The following is a 19,045-nucleotide window of genomic DNA, read 5'->3' as shown; positions in this document are numbered from 1 at the left end:
AAATTTGTTGGTCTCTATTCGTACGACATAGAAAAATCCTGTAAGGAAAAATTTGTTAGCCTTAACAAAATGTGTTATTATTGTTATCATCATTATTATCATTATTCAAAACATAAAGGTAGAATCAAAAGAGTTTGCCTTTTATTTTAGTTATTTTATTTTTGAAGTTGTTGAAAATAATCGTGATAAAATTCCTGTTCCGTTCAATCCAGCAGTCCAGATTCCAATATTGCGATTCAAATTTCGTTCGATTACGCGCGTTGACTCTTCTATATTTTGTTAGTTTTCGCTTCACACTTTTTATTTTTCCTTTCAAAAGACAAAGAAGGATATATTGATTTGACCCACCTGCTCTACAAAGTATCAAGTTTACTTCGTCATCGATGTCCCCTTGAGATTTGCTCAGTCCATATGTCCTGAGATGGTTCGTGATATCTCGATTGCAGTTGCCAAGAAATAATAACTGCTTTGAGAAGGTTTGCAAAGGAGATGCAAAGTAACATATCTCCATTGTTGAAACTGTTTTTTGTTTAACTTGCGGTGGTACCGCTGACAGGTTGCAGATGTATGCTATCCAGATTGTTAGTGAACGTTTCACAGTGGATAATTGACCATAAGAACCTTGTGTCTATTCTATTATTTGCGAGTAGCTTTACTTTTGAAGGGCGCCACGTTGGTGCACGTGCTCTTGACAAATTCAGCTGCGCGTGACTATTAGAAATATATCGCGTCCTCTGGGATGTTAATGTTTCGTGTTAATGATCCTTTTTATGAGACAGTTTTGTGGAGTGCGAAGCGCGTGAAGAAAGTAAAGCTTTTTGGACCTACGTGTTTAACGAAGTTCGCTAAGTCTCTTAGAGAATTTCTAAGTTCTTTTTTTGTCATTGCAGTGCTCTTGGAAGTCTGGGAATTTAATACTGAGGAAGTTTTTGCAATTCCCCTAATGGGGTATTTTGGGGCCAATACGAGAAAAAAAAATTGTTAATAAACATAAAGTTTAAAAATCCTAACTGGCATGAGGCACATCAGTTGGATATATACAAAGCGCAGTCCCGGCATGGAGTTCAACTCAGGGCAACAATATTATCGAAAAAGGTGTTGGATCAATTGTAATATAGGCCTGTTACTAAAGCCAGTCTTATCAAATACATTAAGGCAAAAAAGAATAAAAGCGGCAATATTTTGCTTTAAGAACAACAGTGGCAAATGGTGAAAACAAATGTAGAGACAGTATTGAGTCCGTAGTGACAGGCATATTCTCTAAATCAAATCCGCTGACCAAACGTGGTTTCTACTTTCGTCTAAGGTGTGTGGTTTTCAGGGTCAATCGCCCGTTTAAAGAAGGTGATTTTTGCTTTTTCGTTCTGTTACTTACCAGAACTAAGTTTGCATCTTTTGAGGGGTGGGAAACAAAGCTTGAATCCTACCACGAAATGATCGTAAACATTTCATGCGTGGTTGCTGGCTCATCATTGAAGTAGCTGTCACTTTTAGGTGGAATTGTCGGCTGAATTTGATATTTTTAGCATGTCAGTAACCTCTGACGATGAACACTAGAGCGAAACAATAGCCCAAGGAAAATACAACTTCCGTTGAAACTCATTTTAAGGATGATTCCTTGCAGAAAGGAACCCATGCATTGAGCCTAATTATGAGACTGAGAATTTACGGTAAGTTTTATTTTGACTGATGTAAAATAACGGCTAGAAGCGATAGTTTCCTGTGAGACGTTGATTATGAGATAGACTTCTTTAAACGTATGTCTAGTAAGTCTGTCTGTGAAATTTGTCCCTGAAAACTCAAAATGCAAACATTACCAAAATATGTAACCATAGATTTTTGAGGTCAGTTCGTGAACTGCCCTCATAAAAAGTAGCGACCGGCCCGCAGAAAGTACTAATTAGGACTTAAGTCTCAGTTTCAGGATCGGTGTACTTTTGGGAAAATTGAGTTTTTCGTTTGTCTCACGATGTAGTCACGTGTGATGTAGATCGCGACGTTTCGACTGCATACTGCTAGTCTTCTTTAGGCGATGAGGTCGACTGGTCATGCGTGATCTTATAAAGCATGATGCTCTGCTGTGATTGGTTGTTTTTCAACAGCTATGATTGGTGCATTTCGATCCTTGCTGTTCACTCAGTGATTTGCTCCCTCGGTGGTCCGCTGTCACACGGCTCTCCTGTTGTTGTATTTCTTGATCGTGGGCATCCACGCTTCTGGAATTTCTATTCCACTATCCCTGTTGATGTTGTTAGGGTGACGTCTTATATGAATAGCCTCTTTAACCCTGCGCGTGTAGTAATAAGGGTCACGATCAATAAACTTTACTTCGTTCCAGAGTGGCTTGTGTCCGGTGTTGTGGGCATGTTCTGAAACGGCGGAGGTCTCGGTACGGGCGAGTCGAATGTCTCGATCGTGTTCTTGAAGATCAACAAGATGGTGTAGTTTACAGGATTCCCGGTGAATGCGGCAAGGTTTTACATCGGAGAGACTGGAAGACCTATGCAAGGCAGAATTAAGGAGCACGATCGAGACAAAATTTCATTTCCCAATTTGTTTGATTCTTACAAAGACTCGTTCTTAAGTGGTTTAGTTTAAACATGAATTATTTTTGATCGATGAAAGTGAAGCGTTCTCAGTTCAATTATAGTGAAATTGAATTTTTCCATGGGTTTCTTCTCTCAAAAGTAATGTAAATCTTGCAAGCACCGGTTAAAATCAGCAACAACTATCCAAGACGATTAAATCTCCCTTCGCAATTCGAAATAAATCCAGATACCCAAATCAAGCACTTTAAAAAATCTGCTTAGCTTTGTCCGAAACACTGTCCTCTTGACCGTGTTTTTTTTTTTTTTAATATTTGAGTTATTTTTACTCATCCTCACTTCTCCACCCATGTCTAAACATTCTTTCAAGCGATGCGCCCTGGTGTCGTTTTTGCGGTCTTTTTGAAAAGAAGATCCCAATCATCTGATGGCATGATCGAGTTTCAGATGTTCTTTCTGTGTGTTCCACGCCTCTTGCGTTTTTTTTTTGTTAAAAAGCGTCTGCATTAAGGCATTCTATAATTCATCATTACACTGTTCATACGTTGAGTCGAAATAGATTGAAAATCCTTCTCGAGTATCGATCGAGCCGGGAATCAAATTCTTGAGAGAAGATGAAAACTACGACATTACTTCTATTTGTAGTAGTTGCTTTGGCTTATAACTTGGCTAATGCCAACAGTGTTGGAGAAATCTCCGAAAAAGAAAGTAATGTCCCTTTTTCTTTTTCAATGCACTTTTCAAGCCTTATCTACATTGAAATAGATGCAACTTGCAGCCGATAAGACGGTCTTTTAACTCTGTTTTTAGGGGAATACTCATCAATATATACCAACAGCTGAACAATTGAAACTCGAAATTAAATCCCCCTTTTTCTCTGACATAGAAACAGAACGGCGGAATTAAAACAAAAAGCTTGTCCGTGTTAATTTGGATAAGGAAAAGGGCTTTTAACTGATATTTATTTTCATGCTGCTTCTCAAGACCCATATATGTCATGTACATATAAAAGATGCTATGTCAGGATTGAGCATTGCTTTTTCTTACAAGTAAATTGCACAGAGAATTTAATAGTTATGGAGACATTCCCAACAGTTCATTTAGGAGTAAAATATAAATAACAAAATTATGACGAGAATTGAGTACTCTTCTCCCTGCTTTAAATGATGCTAGTCGGTTTAGTCGCGATATCAGTCATTTTCAAAACAGAAATCAAAATATATGGAGAAGCCACCTGCCCCATGTTATTCGAGTAAGATTATCGTGCTCTTAAAAAAAAGGCTTAAAGTCTTAACAGTGATAACTGTGACATTAGTAAAGTCACAAGCCTGAATTGCATTTTGGTATTTTATTTCCACGAGGAGTATCACGCAGGCTTCGATTTCGAGGGCTGTTCTGGATTCCTTTTACAATCCCACGGGGTTACAGTTTTTAAGACAGAATGTGAGCCACAATTTTAAAAAATTGTGTTTTCATGAATTACTCATACCAGAGCTTTTGAATTAAGTCAGCGCTGTCCTTAGTAAGAGTTGAAGTTTATCGGCAGGGTTGTGAAGAATAATAAACGCATGCCACTGGTATTTTTTCTCTTTGTCGTATTGTTCATCTAGGTCACTTCAATTTGATTGTCCAACTCCCCGTCGAATCGCAGTTCGTAGTTATTGATATAAAATTACAAAAACCAATTAAGTTCTGGATGCAATGCTTAGGCAGTTTTTTAATTTTATTTTTATCGTTCGTTTAATCGTTGAATTCACTGGATAGTCTCAGCTGGTGGACCGGAAGGTTTTCAAACATTGAGAATAAATAGATTCATTGAGTTATCGTGAAAAACTATCTGCATCAATTTAAAAAAAATCTAGTTTAGGAAAAAGGGAAAGATAAAGTTAACACTTGTAACAATTTACATAAAAAGGTAATAAAAAAAAAACAAAACAATCATCTTGAATTTGGTTTATGATCAGCAATGGCTAAACGCTGGAATGAAAGGTCAAGAAAGGCCTTAACTGACCTTGGCACCGGGGGGAGATGTGGAAAGGGGGGGGGTGGTGGTGGTGGTGGTGAAGAGCTTCAATTGCCCTGTTCAGTTCATTGTGTTCTGTTTTTTATAGGAGACACGTTTCTCTCATCACGTCTTTCTTTATTAAGGAGTATGAATGGTTAACCGCGGATAAAAGGGAAATCTGAAAAAATGGATTAGGAAAAATGTACAACTATATCTTTCAATTTCGTCCAGCGAACTAAGATTTACTAATTTTCTCATTCAATCACATGTCAAGCTAAAACACACATGATTTTATTTTGGCTTTACATTGGCATGCAAGGCTTACATATAGGTCAAGGGGAAGATAAGATGTTGCTACAGTAGCTACACTCAAAACTGATTCGTGCACAACCGATGATTTAATATATTTCAGTGTGTATTACTAACTACAACAATCATTGTTCTTCAATTGTGCAGTTCACTCTCAAAACGTCCTTCTCTACCTATGGGTATAAATGGGTAACTGCAATCTGAAAGGTTAATCTGATGTTCAACTAAGTTTTTTTCTCTCTGAAACAAAATCCGTCTTATTCTTCCATCAACCCGAGAAGCTAATTTCAGAGTGTACATGTGTTACTAACTACGAAATCATTGTTTTCTAACTGTCAAGATAATATGAAAACTGGATACCAATACAGAGACGTTACATGTTTAAGGATACCTTGTCACTTCATTCGAGAAATTAGAACTACTGGTGCATCTAAAAATTTCATTAAACTAGCTATAAAACAAAGAAAATATACTTTTTTTGAAACTGGATTAAAGGCCATGATTCCAAAGTTTGGAAGACTGCTGCACCCTAACCAAGGCAACCACTGTTAGTTGAGATAAATCAACCTGGTTTAGTCCTTCGCCGTAGTTCTTCCGTTTCAAATACAATAATTGCTCTAAATCAAACCATACTGGCTTCATGTTTATGAAAGTAGACCACACACTTTCTATCGATTTATCGGCGTCATAGCTCTGGCGGAATTTGGGAGAATGATAAATAAGTTTGTGCATTACGATCCGGAGGCGTGTGAGTATAACAACCTATTCGAGTGTTCTCCCAACAGTCCTTGTTTTCCCGACGTAACAACATCCCAACGCCGGTGAACCGATAGAAGTGCGGTCTACACTATTGCTTTTGTAAAACAAGCTGAACAAGATTCAATTTTTTTATGGTTTTACAATAAACAATAGGTTCTTGACCAATGAGATCAAGATGCTCTTGGGATCTCAGTTATTTTAAACATATTCTTTGTTGCCACAATGCAAAATGATTTTGTATTTGAATGATAATTACTAAGACTTGGGCTTTAGAACTTGTTGAAAAATGCAAGTGCCCTCCTCTCGGGGTTTTTATTTATGTTTTGATCCAGTCGTCATTATACCGCCTATAAGTTCATTTTACGATGAATCATTGTACAAAATCCCTTACATATTGAGGAAAGAAACAATTCCCACCCTCTAACTGCTACAAAATACCCTGGATTATCAATTTTTTTCCCCACAAACTACCCCAACCAAACCCTCTACGTAAATATTAAATGAAGGCAAAAAAAACCAACAAACTAACAAAAAAAAAAACTGGAGCTCTGCTTTTAGGCTTGGTTAAATCGTGATACTACTTTTTGTCATCTAACAAACCTTTTATATAGAAATCAATAAAAGGAACTGTTCAAATATTAGAAAAAAAGAACTAGTATAGCATCCAAATGGAAAACTTGTGAAAGAACGCTTGTTATCTGACCACTAGATGAACGAAGGCTTAATTTCAAATTCGATCTATCATTTTTTCTTTTTACCCTATACAAGTGCGATTGTAAGTGACTCTAAAACTGCTAAAATGCTGCTTAACACAGATTAGGGCTCTCATACTTCGATGACAAATTCAGGAAATACAATATTCCATATATGTTTTGCTAATAAGTCGTCGGCTGCTGACTTGTTTTTCGCGTCTGCTTCTTGCTGTGTCGCTCACCTCTGTCCGGTGTTCATAATATTCTAATTCATTTACATTAGATCTGCAATATCTGGTAGCTCGCAGTCGACCAAGATGTCATAGATTTCTCCAACACTTAAGTGGCGATGCTTTGCCACAACGCCAAGAACAACGTCAGAAGGATTCATAACTCTCTCATCTAAAAATAACATCTCGATTTGGGAGAAACCCAGCCTTTCTGCCAGCGGTTTCCACCTCCCTTGAACTACGTATAAAAAACATATTATGGTCTTTTATAAATTGTGTTTCAAATAAAAAAACAGATTTTGACCTCAAACCAAACTCTATTGTACACTACATGTTCAAATGGCATAAATTGCTGAACTTTTCTTGGAACCCGATATCCTCCAAATTCGTCTAAGTTATCGTTATCTCATCCTTCTGGAAAGGGTTTTGACGGAAGCTGACGAAATTTAGTTCGCTATGAACTAATCTGGCCGGAATATGATCTGAAAACGCGTCTGCAAAATCAAATCTTATTAAGGCCCGACTTTTTTCGAGAGTCCTTTTCAGAGTTGAGAGACGACAACCTATGAGTTCAATCAAAGATTAGTATACAAATAGTTTATGAATAAATGGGTGCGCAGACGCCGACTTAATTCCTTACCCGAAAGGCTGAACGTCAAATCCTTGTATTGTTTATGTGGCATACAACCAACTGACATATCCTCATTCAACAACGGCCCTGTAAAGACAAAAGAACAGAAAAGGGAGATAAATATAGCAGAATTTATTTTATAAAACTTAAAACCAAAATTAAAAAATACAATAAAGCAGATCAAAAGGGCATCAACAACAAATACTGCTACACAATAAAATCAAGAACGCGTCGACATTATTTTAATGTTGCATTGAGAGAACGCTTGTGTGAGTACTTCATTATATCTTAGAAACCTATTCCCTCCTTCCTCGTGCGAATAAAAAAATCTCATCTTCCTTAAACTCACCAGTAGTACCAGCAGGTGTAATCTCTCGTAAGTGTCTCACCAAATCATCCCGTTTCTCAGATTTAGCTCTGAAGGCAAGGCCACGAATCATACTTTTCGTCTCAGGCTCTGGACTGATTAAAGATGCTGGTTTCAACTGCAGAGCTTCCATAAACTGAATCACAATATCCTCAACATCACTTGTTGAACGGAATGAAATGGACTGAATGGAACTTTTGACATTCTCTGGCAGCGCAAGTTCTTTCCGCGTCGTTCCTTGGAAATGATATAGAAATAATTGAAAAAACAAAGAGCTTCATTGAGATGACAAACTTACGATGAAGGAAAGTTATTTGTTGACGCTCAACATCATGAACTGATAATTATGCCAGTTCCGGGAGAGAGAACATCGTTCGAAATGCTCTCATATCACAATTTATGGAAATGGATCTTGATAGAATCCTAAAGTAATGAAAAGAAAGGGCCTCTCACCTTCCAAGGGAAATATGACTTCTTCATCGAGAGAACTTTCAGGACCCGAGGCATTAAAAGCATGGGGCTGTTAAATAAACAAATCAGATTAAATCAACTTCAGATTGGCCTTAAAAAAACAAAATGTATTCGCACTTGCACCTAGCAAGGGGATGAGACTGGCTGGCTTACTAAACGAAAAGCTACACGTTGCAGGCTACAATGTTAACTCCTTAAATTGAATTTGTTATTTCAATTTAGTAAAGAGTACGCCACAACTATATTATTGCTAGGAGAGAAGTTTTTCCTTGATTTGAAGGACAGATATGATGAAAATTATAATCGCTCGTGTGGCGCAGATTTCATGAATCAATCCGAACATCTTCAAGTGGAGACACAGATCCAATACTTTAATCAACTTTGGGTTAGTGACTTCTTGCCTGCTATTAATGTTTACTTATTTCATATTCATTTAAAATTCACCACGATGTATTGAAAGTCAGTATGCAGAACCAATATCTAATATATACTTATATACTTTTATACTTGGTCGTCAAGTCAAGATCTCGGTCAATGGTTCTCACATCAATACCACTACATCTTAGAAGTACTTCGGTGTTCATTTGGACCCCACCCTTAATCTTGACACGCATTTTCATAAAATGTACAAGAAGGCAGCAGCAAGAATGAACCTCTTACGGCGTATCCGCTCCAGCATTGATACCTTCAGCGCCCAAAGAATTTACAAATCGATGATTAAGCTAATATTTACGTATTGCGGGTATAATAGTCTTGGATGGTCAGAGTCCCGCAAACGCATGATCCGCTCCACTGAGGCCAGAAGCCACGAAGCCATTTCCCCTAAATGCAGTCCACAGAACTATGATCTTCGATTTTTAACAATTGACAACTTTAACAGGAGAGATCATGCTGCTCTGTATTTGACTGCCTTAATGGAACCGTATGTAGAAAGCCTTGGACAATTATTACTTGTTATTTCTATTGTAGTTTCAGCAGTTTTTAACGAGGTGTCTTTTGTATTATAGGTACTATCTTATGCATATTTTAATATTTCTTAATTCTTAGTTTTTAAATCTCAATAAGCAGGATCCCGTTGATAACAGTACTTTTGTATTAAAGGGTTAACCTGGTCAAATATTTCGATTATTATCATTATCATTATTAATCAACTATTCAACGAAATGGAGGTGAGTGAACGTTTTAGTATATACTTAAATTCTGAGATAACATAGCACAAAATTATGATTTTAAATCATTTATTCCTGCAACGATTACCCAAATTTCGGGCGAAAATCCCGTGCGAGTTGCTCGAAGGTAAATGACAAAGGATATGCGGAGTTTGATTAGCTATTCAGAGTCCGCCTTCAACGCTATCCACTATACTGTTTTATACTATACATGTACTTGTCAAGTTCATTCTGATTATGTAAACACTGACCTTATATGAAAACGCCTCTAGATTATTAACTTAACTTACCCGATTCGTTGAAATTCCAGCACTTTTCTCTACGTCTTCGAATGAGAACCAAAATTTAAACTGGTTGACCCAAATCCTGCGATCCACAAGAAGGCTGCGTCCTGGTCTGTCACAATATTGTCGCTGTGTCAAATCAGATTCTGACAAGAAGTGTAGACACTCACATCCATACACGTCATGAGCGCGACATTTGATAGAGCCTGCTTGAGAACATACTGGGCAGCAGACACACATATCGTAATTCACGTTCTTAAGCCAGTGGAACTCTTTGCGCATGCATTCCAGTACAAATCTCAATTTCCAGTGAATAGCACGGCCTAGAGTTTGGTCATAGTTTTCATAAGAAGACTTTGCTCCTGTCTCGTTGTCGATGTCTCCACTGTAAACGACGATTTCGATCGACGAGGAATGGCACCGAAAAATCAAGGACACACCTTGGCCTGGAAGAATACAAAACATGGCAAAATTATGAAAAAACTGTGGGCTCACTTCGCTCTTCCATTCTTCTTTGCACCATTGGTGGAAAAGAAGGATAAGTCGGGAGAAGAGACCACGGGGCACTCGACCTGACGCGAATGTGATAAAAAGTGATGGAATTTTTGCGGAGGCGAGAAGCCTCAGGACATCCTTCGTTGGAGGTGACATCAACATGGATGGCACAAGATATTGCTTGTTAGAATCAGCGGACGGCAAAGAACAAAGAAGACTCAATCTTTCCAAGATTGCAATGAGGCTGTCGCGGGATTCTTGGTTGTCAAACAAGTCTCTCCATGCATGGTCGATAAGCCTTTCATCTAAGACCCCTGTGTTTTCAAGCTTTAACCACATGGACTCTACTTGGTTTTCAGAGTGTTCATACTGCTTTGCAGTGATAATCTTCTTGAAAACGTCGACAAGCCATTGGGGATCTAAGATCACCATCCTCTCCAGCTCTGGGGAGTAACTGAAATGAACAACAATTCTCTGATCATGCAGGAAATTCAACAAGGTCGAGAATTCTTCCTCGTTATGAATAATGCACTCGTCAAATGCAATGCGCCTGGCTTCATTCAGCGGTATCCACTTGTCATGCTCCATACGGATGTGAAGCAAGTTTTCATATTTCAACCACCTCAATGGTATTGTTTTTTTCATCAGTGGGAACTCCTTTGCTACAGCAAGTACTTTCTCTCTCAGGCGCACGACCTCTAGGCACTCGTGGTCACCTCCTGATTTGGTATTATCCACGGCGAAAACGTCCTTGAAAAGGTGCTGCCTGTATGCTTTGCTTCGTAAAAACCTATATATTTCAAGCGCTTGATCTCTAGCGTTAGTCCTGTTGAAGGGCTTGTCGGCATGGGTGCAAACCAAAAACACTGGGGGAAGTCTTCCGGGTAAATTCTCTTGACCATTTGTGGCTGAATCTGAGCAGCTGGATTCTGGGCTCGCCAGTGAAAAAATTGATGACATCCAAAAGTCAAGGAAGTCAAGGTTTGTTTTGTTGCTGTGAGAGTCTACGATATTCTTGTACAATCCTTTCTTCACAGGTGGAGTTGCCTTCTCTTCAGGATTATGGCTCAGATTGGCTACCAAAAGATAGATAGCATTCTCAATCAGGAAAATTGGATGGGTGTCGTAGTAGACTGATTGCCCAGCAAAGTCCCACAAGATTGAATAGATATCATTAATGTCGGAAACATCTCTCCCCATCTGCAGCAGTTTGGTTAGCTCATGAAGTACTTCTTCAGGTATTTCTGCCATGTGTAAGGGACTGTTATCGTTTCCATTTGGCTGACTCGAAGTAGATGATGCCGTATCTCTGCTGGTTTTTGCGGTATCCAGATGAGTGGCGTTTTTACTTTGTTGTGGAACATCCTGTGAACTCAAATTTTCTCGCCTTAACCGTTCAAGAATCAACTTAGCTGCTGCGAGGTTTTCAAACGAGACACTTGATTCAGGACTCGCATCTTCAGTTTTTTTCCCGGTCTTCCAAATTTCTTTAGAGACTTTGAAATATCCAGTATCTACCTGAATTCCATCCGTACTTTCTTCAAATTTGTCGAAAAGCTCTCCTTTTAAAGATCTCTTTAGACTAGTTTTTCCTGTTCGCTCTTGTCCGACCAAGATTACTGGTATTCTGTTTACAGGTGCCTCTCCGTCTCTGAGGGCGTCGTTATAGGCCTTAACCGCCACAGGACCTCTAGCATGAATTTCTAAAGGGACTAGCGTGAATTGGACGACATGTTAGCAGCGATGGGATCAGAGCAGGCAATCCCGCTCAGATAACCAATCAGAGAACAGAATTCGCTTTATACTGACTACGGGCGCTTCCAGTATATAATTAAAAATGAGTTCATCTTTCAGTCAGATTCAACATAAGTTAAGAAACGACCCGACAATTCGATTTAACCAGTCTCGGTATTATTTCCAGTGACTTTTATCGGGTAACGTTTGACCGTAAATACCTGGTTGGATCACACAGCCGTTAAAGCCTAATCGTTAAAGCCTAATTGGTTAAGTTCTGTCTGTGGAAGGTATTACAGAGATACACACTCCGCAACCGGAGAACGATTCAGGTTCATCTCTAAGCATTGAGCTGCGTTATACCATTGTTTTTGTTTTTGTTTTTTGCTGTGGCCATTGTTATAAATTTATAATACGATGCTTAAATTAGTTTAAGTCCATAGAATGTTCCATGATAAACTAAAGAAAATGAACTTTAATGTATCATCGAGTGCATTTGCTATTATCAAACATGCATATACATCCAATGTGTACTACATAGAGTGAATATTGAAACACTGTCAAAATAAAACTTACTAAGGTTAATCATCATAGGTAACATATAACTTACCTTCCTTCCTCCTCCGCATCTCCTCTAAAATGATCAAAGAGCTCAGTGAGCAAACTCGTGAATTGACACATGATTTTTTAGATTATGTTTAATGTTATCTGGTTTAGGGAATTTTGTGGTTGATTGCCATATCTAGAGTACGAGCAGTAGTTCAGTGTTCGCTAAAGTAGCAAAGAAACAAAGTAACGTTGGGATAAGAAGGCATTACAATTGAAATGATCATGCTATTACATTTGACAAGGTGGATGATGTCATGTGTTTTAAACGCCTATCATTTTTGTTTCAAAAGAAAAGGTTGGAAGTAAATGTGGGTGAAAAGTGAAATTTACTGTCTTTCGTTGTAAATATTAGAAAATCAAGGCAATACCGTCTTAATGAAAACATTAACGATTCCCTCTTTATCAAATGAGACAAACGGGAACGAGGTTTGAGTGATATAACTAAGCCCAAGCCACCGTCATTTTGGATCTCCGCCTGGGTAGATTTAAGTCACGTGATAGGCAACGTATAATCAATAACAAGATAGAATTTCATTTCAGGCCTATTTATCAGTTTTGTGGTGTGTAACTTTCGCATTTTAGTACGTTGTATGTATGTTGCATCTTCAAATTGTCTTGAAACTTAAAAGAAAATTGTTCTTTAAAAAGTCACTGAAAATCGGTAGCTAAAATTGTTTGTTTAGGTGTTATTTGATTTTCGTGTTAACTTGTTATTTCGTCAGTCGCCGGCATCTTCTGTTGCTTCACACAGGAAAAACACACGCGATGAAACGTAATGATCAATTTTGTCCTCAATCTCACGCTATAACAGAAAAAGCTTTTGAACATCTGTAAACTCCGAGCGCTTCGCAGTAAGTGATATTTTCAATGAATCTTCGGATTGTTTTCAAGTTCAAGGATTGTAAATTACAATTTTATGAAAAACGAAGGTTGTTCTGTTATTTCAGTGTGAATCCTTGCATGCCTGCCAGTCGCTAGCGCCGCTAGTTGAAACTAAAACGAAAAAAAAACTCTTTTAAGATTATTATTGGCTTCTTTTTCACCCCACCACTATTCTTAACAACAAAGGTCGCCATTTCGTCTGTTTATTGCTCGCCAAAAACTATCAAATGCACTCAAAAGCCTAAAATCTAAAAAAAGTTTACAGGAATCGACCAATCGAGCGAGCGAGCGAGCGAATGCCATTCGATACATAAACAAAAGATAACTAAAACAAATACAAGGGTTATTTATCGCAGAAATGTCTGATAAAGCAACAGCTTTATCTTCGCTGCAACAACAAAGCTGAAAATGTTCAAGGTAAACGGAAATCCGGGACCAAACCTAGCTCACATAGACACACAGCGAATCAGTGATTTAAATATACATTAACAGTTCATATATTAGAAACCAGGCAAGTGGACGATTCAATTGATACCTTGCGCAACTGCATTTCTCCCTTATTCCAAGCTTTCACCGATCTACGGTATCGTTAGGAAATGGAAAGAAAATAGAAAATTATTTACTTTCCTGAATGGTGCCAAAGATCTGCGAAAGCATGGAATATAAAAAAAACAAATACAATAGCTCAAGGCCAATTGAACATTTATGCTAAGATACTTAAATCAGTTTAACACAATAGAAAATTAGGCAAAAAATATGGAGTTCATAACTTTAACACGACTTCAACATTCCGGTGTCCCAGCCGATTTGGACCCCACAAGATTTGTTTCCCCCGGTCCAAATCCGCTAGCGGATATGGACCCCCCGGCTCAAATCCGCTGAGGGATATGGACCCCCCCTCCGCGGATTTGGACCCCCCAACAAAACTGAGTGAAAGCATCATCCTTAACGTTCTAGTAAAAATGAATGATACTTTACTTTACGTTCCAGTGCGTACTAAAGTATGTTTTATGTTCAAACATGCGTATCGTTAATGCATACGAACTGACATCCCGTCGGATGTTTCTTTTGACCAAGGGAAAATGGGCAAGAATTTGGTTTAACGTCTGGAGAAGGGTCGCTTTTGAACCTTTTCCGCGATAGTCAAAAACCGCTAGATTCAATAAGAGACAAACATTGTTCAATGCCCGAGTGTTGGGACGACATGGTACAATGCGAGTCGTGCGAGGAATGGTTACACATGAGCTGCGAGGGATTTAAGACCGCCTCGGAGGGCGAGTGGCTCTGCATTGTCTGTAGGTCGCCAGACTCTTGACGTCTTCGTAATTGTTAAGGTGTTATTTTGGATCCCTCAACAGTTAATAATCGTTAAAATTAGAAAATTAGATTGAGTTCGATGTAATAGTCTCCACTTTTGTTAAGATGTAGACATTAATGCTGATTTGCATCTGAAAATATGCTGAGCGTTCCAATAGTTCAGAATAGAAACATTTTTACTTATTATAGGTTTTACGAACGACTTGTAGTAGGAGTAGTTTCTTCGTTCTTGTTCAGAAACTGTTTAATGTTATTATTTTAGAAAATCAGACTGAGTTATTTTGTGGCTGGACGCAATAGTTTCCACTATTGTTATGATGTTTCGTATCAATGTTGATTCGCATCAGAAGAAGCAAAGATTTATTGTGACAATTTCAATAGCTCGAATGCAGTAGTTTGTTCACATCTAATTTTTACGTATACTGTACGACTCGCTATAATAAATACGGTGGAATTGGAGCTAAATGGCTGGCTTTTTTTTACCTTTATTGAGGAATGTTGTGTTGTGATTGAAAAGAACATCGACCAAAAGCTTGCAAATAGAAATAGTTACCAAATATGATACAAAGGATGCTTAAAAGGAAAGTTCGGTAGGGGGGGTCCAAATTTGCGAAGTGGGATCCATATCCGCTGACGAATTTGGACTGGGGAGGGGTCCAAATCCGCGGGGCGTCCAAATCTGCGGTGACACCGGCACGACTTTAACATTCCAGCATGACATGAATTTTCTGGCACGATTTTAATTTTCCGGCGCGACTTTTTCTGGCACGACTCTTTCATGGCAAGACATTTAACTTTTTCCATCGAAAGACTCAACACAAGAATCAACGCATCAGGTCATCATCACCGCCGGCCGATCGCAGTGTACTTGTTCTAGCTAACACTGTTTGGTAAGAACTATGAATAAATTTGCAACTTTCCAAGCTAAATTGGATAAGTTTCTAAATTGGATAAGTTTCCTCCATCAAATTATGCTTAATGTGCTTGTCTTGCACTCAGTTGTTAGAATATAAATCAGTTTACAATTGAGGATAAAATATTTGCGAGAACTTAAGTTAGACTGGTTCTCTGTATCGCCAATGTACTGAGAAGAAGTAAATTCAGACGTGGCCAACCCACTCGTCAACATCTGCATGATTGGCTCATTTTCTTGTTTAAACCTGTTCCTACTGACTAGAATAATCGCTTTGGCTTAGTTTCATTTTGAACCGTCACAAAACTGCTTTACTTATGGCCCTGCGTGTTGACACAAAACAATTTGATTGTTATCATTCCACCAAAGCCTATTCCCCATACAATTTGGACAAGATGACATTCCATCCTAAGGTAAACATTTGTAGGTACTGTTAGATAACAGAACAGAACCAGAAAAAGTCGCGCCGGAATGTTAAGAACAAGTCTCTGTAAGAATCAAACATCTTGGGAAATGAAAATTTTCAAGCCCCCTTCAAATTTACAGTTAGGCACTCAGGGGGGGTGCACAAAAATGCCCCTTTAAAAGGTTGTAGCACTCTTGTTGCCATGGTAACAACGGCTGCTTTTTCGAGGCCTGGGGCCTTATATTCATACAAAAACGTCGCAAAAAAGAATGAAATGTTTATTTCTCTATCTCAGGCTAAATACAATATTACAAATTCGTCTTCACTTTGATAAATTTAATTTTCCGTTGACAAGTTACGATTTATACTCTTAGATTCTCAGTGTTTACGAGCGTTCAATCGAGGTTTTCCTCTTATTTTTTTTTTGTTTTTGTTTTGGTTGTTTTTACTTCTGAAAGCGGAAACCTGCTGATTTATCGAAAAATGTCCATTTCTCGTCTTCTTTGGGGTGACCGATGGAAACTTCATGGAGAAATACAGCGTCACGCTATCGTGATAACGTACATGTTTATGACAAATGACCGGTGTGAGGATAGTTTCGTGTAGATCAGCCGACTTCAACATGTTTTAAATGACATACAAGTATAACAGTGTATCTTAGAGGGCTTCGGATCGCTCAAATTCCCATGAAAGAAGGTGCAGCACTCGGAATCTGGATGATATGCACACGATTTGAGGTAAATGTTTGTAGTTACGTCAGGTAGTCCTCTATGAAGGTTGATCAATTTTTTTTAAAGATGACAAGTAAGTGTCTGTCTGCTTGCCCGCCTGCCTGTTCGTCTGTCTGCCTGTCTGCCTGTCTGCCTGTCTGTCTGTCTGTCTGACGGCCTACCGCCCGACAATCAGCCTTCCAACGTGACTGACTGTCTAACAGACAATTTAATGTTCACAATTGAGTTGAAAAGGTAGATTGGCCACCGTAAAGAGTTAAAGAAAAATGAATATAACGAAATCTTCCAGTGATTTACACGAGAGGAAGTCAAAGATCTCTTTAATTTTCCCCTGAGGTGGCCGGCTCACCAGGAAGAAATAATTAGTCTGTGGAGATTATCAAGCTAATAACAGAGAAGCTTGTGCCCTTTGGTTCCTCAGTGACAGCATTAACTATTTCAAATCTGTATTTCTCGGTCCAAGCGACACCAAAAGTAATTTGTTTGTAATTTTGTAAGTACTTTCTATAGCATTTTATTGTCAAGGGAAATAAATCTCAAGGCTCAAAGCCAATATAACGTTCGAGCACATGAAAGACTCCCTGAGAAAAAGTTAAATGTTTGGAAATTGATTGTGATGAAATCCCTGTTCCATTTGCTGTACTGCAGGGATACTGAGTTGTTCAAAATCTCCACTTTGTGATGATTTCGCGCGAGTCGTACAAATTGCTATTGCGGCGACTGGGTTTTACATCTAGTACTGCCGCTGACAAGTTCCCATTTCTGCTCACAGATTCTCAGCGTTTACAAGCGTTCAATCAAGGTTTTCCTCTTTTTTTTGTGGTTGTTTTTTACTTCAGAATGCGCGGAAATCTGCTAATATATCGAAAAATGTAACATTTCTCGTCTTCTTTGGAGCAACCTATGGAAACTTCACGAAGAAACACAGCGTCACGCCATCGTGACAACGTACATGTTTATGACAAATGACCGGTGTGAGGATAGTTTCGTGTACATCAGCCGAATTCAACATGTTTTAAATGACATGCAAGTATAACAGTGTATCTTCAGAGGACTTCGGATCGCTCAAATTTCCATGAAAGAAGGTGTAGCACTCGGAATCTGGATGATATGCACACGATTTGAGGTATTAGGGTTGATCAATTTTTTTTTTAAAAGATGACGACCAGAGGCGAGATTTCTCTTCGGGATATTGCTCATAAGATAACATTCTTTCAAAGCCTAGCACGTTTCATTTGTCTGAAACGTTTGTTGTTGAGAACATTAGATGTAAACATCACCAAATTATGCAATATCTGATTTTTGAGCTTCGTTCGCGAATTGCCCCTATGGAAAGTAGAGGCAGGCCCGCAGAGATTTTTATATATTTAAAAACTAGAATATTATAACCAGCTAGGTGGGTAGTTTCAGTTCCAGAATCAGTGTACTTTTGGAGAAATTCAGATAAACGTCTTCCCTGTTTTACCCGACCACAAAAATGACGGAAACTGTACCGAGATGAATAATCTATTGGTGTGTTCACATTCCCTCCCAGAGAAAATTAAATATATCAAAGTGAAGACGAATGATGTCACTATGCTTGGTAGAAGTGCTAATTTATAATGTTGTATTTAGCTTGAGATAGAGATATAAACATTTCACTCTTTTTTTGCAACGTTTTTGTAAGAAAATGAGGCCCCAGGCCTCAAACAAGCAACCGTTGTTACCAAGGAATTTTTGAAGGGGGGTTGAAAATTGTCATTTCCCAAGGTGTTTGATTCTTACAGAGACTTGTTCTTAACTGTTAGTGTTTAGAGTATTTCTCATTTTCCATGAATGAATAGGGTATTAATAGTTAGTTTAGCCTGCAGAGCAAGCGTAATTTAGGCTAGCGAGTGCTAAGTAATTTCATAACGAATATTATGGCCGCCATCTTTGATTTTAATGGAAGCGGAAGGCTGGAGAGAGGAAAATTTTATACCAAGGGGGCGGTCGATGGTCAAAAATAAGGAGAGGGGTGGGGGTAGGAGAGTGAAGATTTTCTCCCCTCCCCCGCCCCCTACCCCCACCGTCCACTCTAACTGCAAATCAAAAATGGCCGGTCGAACAGCGGCGAGCTTTTAGCGTTAGCTCGCACTAACAAGACGCCAGCACTGCAGCCTATGGTTAGTGGTGTACTGTGAATTTTTTTGTTTTCTTTTGTTCTTTATCAACTACTACAAACTTGATAGTCATTTCTTTATTTCATGGGCAAATGAATATCACTCTGAAAGATGTAAAGAAACAAAAGGTCACAAAACATTTAGCACCTAATAACATTAATGTAATTCATCAGCAGTACCCAGGCTTGTTGAAATCACTCTAATCAAAACCACTATTTTCATTTGTCCTTAAATGAAAAATGACTATTTAGTTTGTAACAGTTGATAATGAACAAAAAATTCAGAGTCTAATAATTACAGTTATTACGAATTTTCATGTACATAGGAAAATTATCTAAGTGTCTTCATTCTGTA

General features: G+C 38.4%; 1 protein-coding gene across 1 annotated transcript in view; it reads right to left on the bottom strand.

Annotated features, from left to right (window-relative positions):
* Window positions 1–4,945: 4,945 nt before the first annotated feature.
* The window catches only part of LOC131792916 (uncharacterized), a 153,706-nt gene continuing 139,606 nt past the window's right edge, over window positions 4,946–19,045 (bottom strand). The window contains exons 16-21 of the mRNA XM_066170798.1: window positions 12,303–12,326; window positions 9,470–11,670; window positions 7,993–8,059; window positions 7,522–7,776; window positions 7,182–7,259; window positions 4,946–6,779 (exon numbers count right to left, since the gene is read on the bottom strand). Of these exons, the coding sequence (XP_066026895.1) occupies window positions 6,586–6,779; window positions 7,182–7,259; window positions 7,522–7,776; window positions 7,993–8,059; window positions 9,470–11,670; window positions 12,303–12,326 (2,819 nt within the window). The 3' untranslated portion in view covers window positions 4,946–6,585. The remainder of the gene's footprint in view (window positions 6,780–7,181; window positions 7,260–7,521; window positions 7,777–7,992; window positions 8,060–9,469; window positions 11,671–12,302; window positions 12,327–19,045) is intronic.

Source organism: Pocillopora verrucosa, chromosome 8 (genome assembly GCF_036669915.1).
Source record: "Pocillopora verrucosa isolate sample1 chromosome 8, ASM3666991v2, whole genome shotgun sequence".
In the NCBI taxonomy this organism is placed as follows: domain Eukaryota; kingdom Metazoa; phylum Cnidaria; class Anthozoa; order Scleractinia; family Pocilloporidae; genus Pocillopora; species Pocillopora verrucosa.
Note: the sequence above shows the minus strand (reverse complement) of the source record. Positions and strands in the feature narration are given on the sequence as shown.